At 41.9% G+C, this 9,166-nt stretch overlaps 1 protein-coding gene across 2 annotated transcripts in view; it reads right to left on the bottom strand.

Annotated features, from left to right (window-relative positions):
• The window catches only part of LOC129813550 (1-phosphatidylinositol 4,5-bisphosphate phosphodiesterase delta-1-like), a 50,350-nt gene that overhangs the window by 4,472 nt on the left and 36,712 nt on the right, over nucleotides 1-9,166 (bottom strand). The window contains exons 12-15 of one of the 2 annotated variants that reach the window (XM_055865850.1): nucleotides 6,151-6,267; nucleotides 3,221-3,399; nucleotides 2,725-2,857; nucleotides 2,442-2,591 (exon numbers count right to left, since the gene is read on the bottom strand). In XM_055865850.1, coding sequence (XP_055721825.1) covers nucleotides 2,442-2,591; nucleotides 2,725-2,857; nucleotides 3,221-3,399; nucleotides 6,151-6,267 — 579 coding nt within the window. Of the gene's footprint in view, nucleotides 1-1,759; nucleotides 2,592-2,724; nucleotides 2,858-3,220; nucleotides 3,400-6,150; nucleotides 6,268-9,166 lie in introns of those variants that run through there. The other variant, XM_055865849.1, reaches the window with a different exon arrangement.

Genomic DNA, 9,166 nt, shown 5'->3' with positions numbered 1-9,166 from the left:
GTGTCACAGAGCTTTTTCATGCGCGCAACCAGAGAGAGTGCCTTTCTTGTTTACCTTTTATATTGACGACGTTATTGTCCGGTTGAAATATTATCGATTATTTAGGCTAAAACAACCTGAGGATTGATTATAAACACCGTTTGACATGTTTCTATGAACTTTACGGATACAATTTGGATTTTTTGTCTGCCTGTTTTGACTGCGTTTGAGCCTGTGGATTACTGAAGAAAACAAGCAAACAAAACGGATATAAAGAGATAAAGAGACTTTATCGAACAAAAGGAACATTTTGTCATGTTTTGTCTTTGATCTTCTTGTCTTGTCCCTGTGCTTCCCTCTGCTGGTCTTATTAGGTTCTTTCCCTCTTTCTATCCCTCTCTCTCCTCCTCCCTCTCTCCCTCTCCCGCTCTCTCTCTCTATCGTTCCGTTCCTGCTTCCAGCTGTTTCTCATTCTCCTAACGACCTCATTTACTCTTTCACACCTGTCCCCTATTTTGCCCTCTGATTAGAGTCCCTATTTCTCCCTCTGTTTTCCGCTTCTGTCTTTGTCGGATTCTTGTTTGAGGTTTGCTGCTCTGTGTCCTTGTTCCGCCCTGTCGTGTTTTTGCCTTTGTCAGATGCTGCGTGTGAGCAGGTGTCTGTCAGCTACGGTCTGTGCCTTCCTGAAGCGACCTGCAGTCTGTGGTCGCGTCTCCAGTCGTTCCTCTCTACTGACGAGAGGTTTTCAGTTTCCTGTTTTGGATTTACCTTTGATAATATCCAGGAGATTCATTGTTTGTTTAAAACTGGAATAAAGACTCTGTTTCTATTACGTCGCTTTTGGGTCCTCCTTCATCAGCATAACACATTTATTGAGTAAATGAATGTCTGCTGAGTGCAACCATATGAAGATCATCAAAGGTAAGGGATTAATTTTATCTCTATTTCTGACTTGTGTAACTCTTCTACTTGGCTGGTTACTGTTTGTAATGATTTGTCTGCTGGGCTATGTTCTCAAATAATCGTAAGGTATGCTTTCGCCGTAAAGCATTTTTTAAATCTGACACGTGGTTGGATTCACAAGAAGTTAATCTTTAAACCTATGTAAAATATGTTTTGTTTTCTGAATTTTTATAATGAGTATTTCTGTATTTGAATTTGGCGCCCAGCAGTTTCACTGGCTGTTGAAGAGGTGGGACGCTAACGTCTCACGTACCCAAGAGAGATTAAGAACACATTTCTATTTACAATGACAGGCTACCCCGGCCAAACCCTAACCCGAACAATGCTGGGCCAATTGTGCGCCACCTGCATCAGTTGACCGGCCTCCACAATCACCCAACCTCAACCCAATTAAGATGGTTTGGGATGAGTTGGACTGCAGAATGAAGGAAAAGCAGCCAACAAGTGCTCAGCATATGTGGGAACTCCTTTCAAGACTGTTGGAAAAGCATTCCTCATGAAGCTGGTTGAGAGAATGCCAAGAGTGTGCTTGAAAAGGGTAGCTACTTTGAAGAATGTAAAATGTTAAATATATTTTGATTTGTTTAACACTTTTTGGGTTACTACGTGATTCCAAATGTGTAATTTCATAGTTGTGATGTATTCACTATTATTGTACAATGTAGAAAATAGTAAAAAAAATTAAGAAAAACCCTTGAATGAGTAGGTGTGTCCAAGCTTTGACTGGTACTGTAGTTAAAGAGCGAAGCAAAGCTTTAATTCTGTACAGTCTTGTCATTATGACAGAGACTCTGTTCTCTGTGTCAGAGAGGAGACGATACTTCCCTATCATCTAGTCACACTGACAGGAGTTAGTGTTAGTAGATTAAGAATTGTTTCTATCAAAATAAAGAACTAATGGTTAAGTTTGGACTTTGAGACTTTGGAACGATGACTCTTGCCAGTGTATTAAAACACTGAAGGTACTGTAAGGATCTATTACCAACTCGCCCATCTCATCTGGCAAAGGGTATAGCTACTAACTAATCTGTAAACTAGTGAATGGCAGGGTATAGCTACTAACTAATCTGTAAACTAGTGAATGGCAGGGTAAGGCTACTAACTAATCTGTAAACTAGTGAATGGCAGGGTATAGCTACTAACTCATCTGTAAACTAGTGAATGGCAGGGTATGACTACTAACGTACCCATCTGTAAACTGGTGAATGGTATGACTACTAACGTACCCATCTGTAAACTGGTGAATGGTATGACTACTAACGTACCCATCGGTAAACTGGTGAATGGTATGACTACTAACGTACCCATCTGTAAACTGGTGAATGGTATGACTACTAACTTACCCATCTGTAAACTGGTGAATTGTATGACTAGTAACGTACCCATCTGTAAACTGGTGAATGGTATGACTACTAACTTACCCATCTGTAAACTGGTGAATGGTATGACTACTAACGTACCCATCTGTAAACTGGTGAATGGTACGACTACTAACGTACCCATCTGTAAACTGGTGAATGGTACGGTGAACTGTCCGACGAAGTCATTATTAGTAACAGAGTCGTGGTCCTCGACCACAAAGCGAACCAGGGCCAGCTCTGGCACGTACACATCGAACTTAAAGTTGTCATTCCACATCGGGTTGAAACCTGGGCCGTCCAAAAGCAAGAAAGCACCCGTTACACATTGGTATATATACATCTGCTAGTGAAATGAGCATTGTTGAATTCAGGTCAGAACAGTGTCACTTGCTAAGCACTTTGGGTGTGTGAATTCTCATACCATTGTTCCCGATGTACGGCGTCTGTTTTTCTGCGGTGTCAGCAGGCACCCCATGTATCTCCACTTTCACCAGAGCGTCCACGATGGATGTCTTTTTCTGGTTCACTTTTGGAAGCTGCTGCGCTGAGATGATCTGGGAATAACAAAAGGAGAAAACAGCTACATGTCAAGAGTTTGTCATCAACGTGGAAACATGGTCATAAGAGAGGGAACGTTGATAACAAACAAGCTATATATGATAAAAATATCATCAAATACAATTTTATTCGTCACATGGATTCGTAAAAAACGTGTAGACTAACAGTGAAATGCTGACTTATGGGTCCTTCCCAACAACGCAGAGAGAAAGAAAATAGAGAAATAATAGAAAAGTAAAACACGTAATAATAGATACAAAATAAGTAACAATAACTTGGCTAAATGCACGGTGTATCAGTACTGAGTCGATTGAGGTAGATATGTACATATAACCGACAAGCCAGAGAATCAGTCTGACCATGATGTGGAGCGTCTTGTGCTGTAGCCACGGTCCCGTGGTCAGAGTGATGGGGTCAAACTCTGACCCCCGGTCCCTCATGTAGGCCGGCTTTAGGACGTATCCTGTCTTCCCGTTGGTCAGGAACCGACCCTGGTTCACATCCATGTCATTGCAGGAGGTCTGGAAGTTCAGGGACACTGACAGGAGGAGAGGAGATTGAGTACCAGTTATGGGGAGAATCCTTACTCTTCTAGAATGTTCACTCCTCATGGATGGTGCAAGCATGGTTTCCTCACACCACTCCTTTAAAATCCATGAGGGGGAGTGTACATTTAAATATCAGTCATTTGGCAGATGATGTTATCCAGAGTGCCTTGCTCAAGTGCACATTGACAGATTTTTCACGGAGTCGGCCCAATGCTCTTGTCATGACGCTAGCCCTTTCAGTGAATCGGCTAGCAGAGATGTGAACAACCACGACATTACAACCACGTCGTAAATACCACAGAGACTCCTCTCTGTCACGCCCTGGCCTTAGTTATCTTTGTTTTCTGTATTATTTTAGTTAGGTCAGGGTGTGACATGGGGGATGTTTGTGTGTGTTTGTCTCGTCTTGGGTGGTTGTATTGTCTAGGGGGGTTTTGTAGAGTTCATGGGATTGTGTTCAGTGTAGGTGTTTAGGAAAGTCTATGGTTGCCTAGATTGGTTCTCAATTAGAGACAGCTGTCTATCGTTGTCTATGATTGGGAGCCATATTTAAGGCAGCCATAGTCATTAGGTAGGTTGTGGGATATTGTCTAGGTGTAGTGTTTAGTGTCAGCACAGTTTGTTTGTATAGCTTCACGTTTATTGTTTTTTGTTAGTTTGTAAAAGTGTTTGTTTCATCTTCATTAAAAAAGAGAAGATGTATTGCTATCACGCTGCGCCTTGGTCCTCTCTTTCACCATACGACGATCGTGACACTCTCTCCATGACCTTGCGGTATAGAGAGACAGAGTTTTACAGTAAGACAAAGGGATTCTCCCGCCAAATTCTACTACATCCCAGAATTTGAGAATTGAACAATATTCCTATTTTGGATAATGTGTGAACGTTCGGTGGAGAAGCTAGCTACGACCCGGTCCGTTTTGTTTCATGTTTGTGACCTCATGAAAGATAATACAGCCACATTACCCTAACTCTGTTTATACAGGTCCCTCAGTTATGAGGCTTGCATCTTATTCTTGTTTAAAGTAAATGAGAAAAGATGGTGAATAAACACACAGGATAGGTAAAAAACACCTCTGCAAATCCAAGATGGAAGGAGGATTGTCTCTCCCAAATTTATACAAGTCCCTCAGTTATGAGGCTCGCATCTTATTCTTGTTTAAAGTAAATGAGAAAAGATGAAACTATTTGCAAAATGATGTAATGTGATGTTAACTTTTAAAATGAGAAAATCATCTTCCCTGTATAGTTTAACTAAGTCAGTATCCACGCCCAGGTGTATAGGCATTGGTTGGAAATTATGAACCAACCCCTTTTCTACATTTCTATAAGAGGCCCCGTGACCCAATTCACGGTGGACTAAGCAAACCCCAGCGTGAGCTGTGGTGGCGAATAGTTGAATATCCACTCTACATAACGAAAAGTCACTCAAGTTCCAAATACCGTGAGGATTTGTCCTCACGTTTAAAAGGTCTAATTCTAATGTCAACCATACAGGCCAGGAAACGTGGGCGCTTGCTCTACATGTGAAATTGTATGAATTCTGAACTATTGATCACTCAAGAAGAAGTGAGTCCTAGATGACAGCCTAACAGACTGCAGCTGGAAAGGTAGCAAATCTAGTACGAGAACACTGACCGACGTGGACGAATCTCATAGAGACCCAAGTCCCTTAGTCTTCCTTCCAAAACCCCTTCTCTTCTCTGAATCTATCGTGTGTGGCGTACAGCAGGTCAGCCACCAGGGAGAGACTCGTCGAGTCCTGGTGACAGACAGAGTATACATCCCGAGGCGATGGCTCCATCTGCTGGACGTGCCAGGTCTCGACGGGCTCTCTGCCCAGAACTAATTGGGGCTGATTCGGGAGTTGGTGAGTAATCAAGGGCTGATTGCTCACCAGCTATACAAGCCCCATTAAGCTGCCAGAAGGGCAGCACACAGGAGAGAGACTGGGGGAAGTAAGGTGACTTCCGTGTAGTTGGAGACGGTGCCCCGAGCTAAAACGAGGGAGTTTGAGTTTGTGTGCCCGACAGGATACAGTAAGACCCGGAGCCCAGAAGACGGTATCCCGGAGAGGGTCTCTTGGCGGAGACCTATTCTTTTCTTTTGATTTATTATTCAATAAACACCCTTGAAACCGAGCTAATCCTACTCTGTCCGTGTCTGATCTGTGTAAACAACTTGACCAAACCCCCTGGTCTGCTACACGTGTTATAACCAAACAGTTTTTGTTTAGTCCACTAGGGACGGTATTTACGGTATAATGTTATTATGTATTGTATATTCTGTAATTGTTTAATTAGTTAGTAAATAAATAATTGAGCCAGTTGGTGTATGGATGATTTATAGTAAAGGCTGGGTTCGTGCAGATAACCAACAATTTACGACGTTCAGATGAAACTGACGAAGGTAATAATAATAAATTAATTGACTAATTGATCAGATATTAAAATATCTGAAGAGTTATATTCAGGAAATTATAACTTTGTAATCTGAACATTTTCCGTGGTGCCCCGACTTCCTAGTTAATTATATTTACATCATTAGTTTAATCATGTAATAATTACAGAGAATTGATTAGATAAAATAACAGTCTTCACCTTTAATGATACTAAAGACACAACAGTCTTAACCGCTAGGCTACCTGCTGCCTAACTTCAGGAGAGAATTGTACCACAGCCCATTTACCATATGAAAACATTCCCTCGAGCCCTTGTCCCTTCTTCTTTAGACAGTCTTACCGATCTGACAGCCTGCGTTCCACAAGGGTACAGGGTTATAGTTGGAGGAGTCTGTTCTGCTGCCTGCTGGATAGATACGACTCAGCTTGTCCACATTGTGATGGATGTAGCTGTTGGCTGGAGAGAGCGAGAGAGAGAGAGAGAGAACAAACAAACGAGAGCGAGAACAGAAAGAGAGAGAGAGAACAAAAAGAGAGAGAGGACAAAAAGAGAGAGAGGACAAAAAGAGAGCGAGAACAGAAAGAGAGAGAAAGAGAAAACAAAAAGCGGGAGATGTCACTTAGCTATACAGAAACTATACAGAAACTATACAGAAGCTATACGGAAACTATACGGAAACTATACGGAAACTATACGGAAACTATACAGAAACTATACAGAAACTTAACAGAAACTATACGGAAACTATACGGAAACTATACGGAAACTATACGGAAACTAAACGGAAACTATACGGAAACTATACAGAAACTATACAGAAACTATACAGAAACTATACAGAAACTATACAGAAACTAAACAGAAACTATACAGAAACTATACAGAAACAATACAGAAACTATACAGAAACAATACAGAAACTATACAGAAACTATACAGAAACTATACAGAAACTATACAGAAACTATACAGAAACTATACAGAAACTAAACAGAAACTATCCAGAAACTATACAGAAACTATACAGAAACTAAACAGAAACTATACAGAAACTATCCAGAAACTATACAGAAACTAAACAGAAACTATACAGAAACTATACAGAAACTATACAGAAACTAAACAGAAACTATACAGAAACTATACAGAAACTATACAGAAACTAAACAGAAACTATACAGAAACTATACAGAAACTATACAGAAACTAAACAGAAACTATCCAGAAACTAAACAGAACAACGTCATTCTCATATCCTTACTGGAGTGTGATGAGATACTATTAACAATACGTTTTGTGTACAATTCAGTTCAATGAAGTTGAAATAAAACCCACAAAAAGAGACACAATTGATGCAGATACCATACAGTCTACAATAATAGCATTGTATCTCTGAGATTTTCTCCATTTGTGTTAGTCTAATATAACCTTCGCAGAAGTGACGTAATGGTAAAACCTTCACGACAGTGACGTAACGGTAAAGCCTTCACGACAGTGACGTAACGGTAAAGCCTTCACGCTAGTGACGTAACGGTAAAACCTTCACGATAGTGACGTAACGGTAAAACCTTCACGATAGTGACGTAACGGTAAAACCTTCACGATAGGGACGTAACGGTAAAACCTTCACGATAGTGACGTAACGGTAAAACCTTCACGATAGTGACGTAACGGTAAAACCTTCACGATAGTGACGTAACGGTAAAACCGTCACGATAGTGACGTAACGGTAAAACCTTCACGACAGTGACGTAACGGTAAAACCTTCACGCTAGTGACGTAACGGTAAAGCCTTCACGATAGTGACGTAACGGTAAAGCCTTCACGACAGTGACGTAACGGTAAAAACTTCACGACAGTGACGTAACGGTAAAGCCTTCACGACAGTGATGTAACGGTAAAGCCTTCACGACAGTGACGTAACGGTAAAACCTTCAAGACAGTGACGTAACGGTAAAACCTTCACGACAGTGACGTAACGGTAAAGCCTTCACGACAGTGACATAACGGTAAAACCTTCACGACAGTGACGTAACGGTAAAACCTTCCCAGCAGTGACGTAACGGTAAAACCTTCACGATAGTGACGTAACGGTAAAACATTCACGACAGTGACGTAACGGTAAAGCCTTCACGACAGTCACGCAACGGTAAAGCCTTCACGACAGTGACGTAACGGTAAAACCTTCAAGACAGTGACGTAACGGTAAAACCTTCACGACAGTGACGTAACGGTAAAGCCTTCACGACAGTGACGTAACGGTAAAACCTTCACGACAGTGACGTAACGGTAAAACCTTCCCAGCAGTGACGTAACGGTAAAACCTTCACGATAGTGACGTAACGGTAAAACATTCACGACAGTGACGTAACGGTAAAGCCTTCACGACAGTCACGCAACGGTAAAGCCTTCACGACAGTGACGTAACGGTAAAACCTTCAAGACAGTGACGTAACGGTAAAACCTTCACGACAGTGACGTAACGGTAAAGCCTTCACGACAGTGACGTAACGGTAAAACCTTCACGACAGTGACGTAACGGTAAAACCTTCCCAGCAGTGACGTAACGGTAAAACCTTCACGATAGTGACATAACGGTAAAACATTCACGACAGTGACGTAACGGTAAAACCTTCACGACAGTGACGTAACGGTAAAGCCTTCACGACAGTGACGTAACGGTAAAGCCTTCACGACAGTGACGTAACGGTAAAGCCTTCACGACAGTGACGTAACGGTAAAGCCTTCACGACAGTGACGTAACGGTAAAGCCTTCACGACAGTGACGTAACGGTAAAACCTTCACGACAGTGACGTAACGGTAAAACCTTCACGACAGTGACGTAACGGTAAAGCCTTCACGACAGTGACGTAACGGTAAAACCTTCGCAGCAGTAACGTAGAGGTAAAAACTTTCACAGCAGTAACGTAGAGGTAAAAACTTTCACAGCAGTGACGTAGAGGTAAAAACCTTCACAGCAGTGACGTAGAGGTAAAAACCTTCACAGCAGTGACGTAGAGGTAAAAACCTTCACAGCAGTGACGTAGAGGTAAAAACCTTCACAGCAGTGACGTAGAGGTAAAAACCTTCACAGCAGTGACGTAGAGGTAAAAACCTTCACAGCAGTGACGTAGAGGTAAAAACCTTCACAGCAGTGACGTAGAGGTAAAAACCTTCCCAGCAGTGACGTAGAGGTAAAAACCTTCACAGCAGTGACGTAGAGGTAAAAACCTTCACAGCAGTGACGTAGAGGTAAAAACCTTCACAGCAGTGACGTAGAGGTAAAAACCTTCACAGCAGTGACGTAGAGGTAAAAACCTTCACAGCAGTGACGTAGTGGTAAAAAAAGGGTGG

This window comes from Salvelinus fontinalis, chromosome 17 (genome assembly GCF_029448725.1).
Source record: "Salvelinus fontinalis isolate EN_2023a chromosome 17, ASM2944872v1, whole genome shotgun sequence".
NCBI classification, from domain to species: Eukaryota; Metazoa; Chordata; class Actinopteri; order Salmoniformes; family Salmonidae; genus Salvelinus; species Salvelinus fontinalis.
The sequence above is the reverse complement of the archived record's forward strand: the minus strand, read 5'-3'. Positions and strand labels throughout refer to the sequence as shown.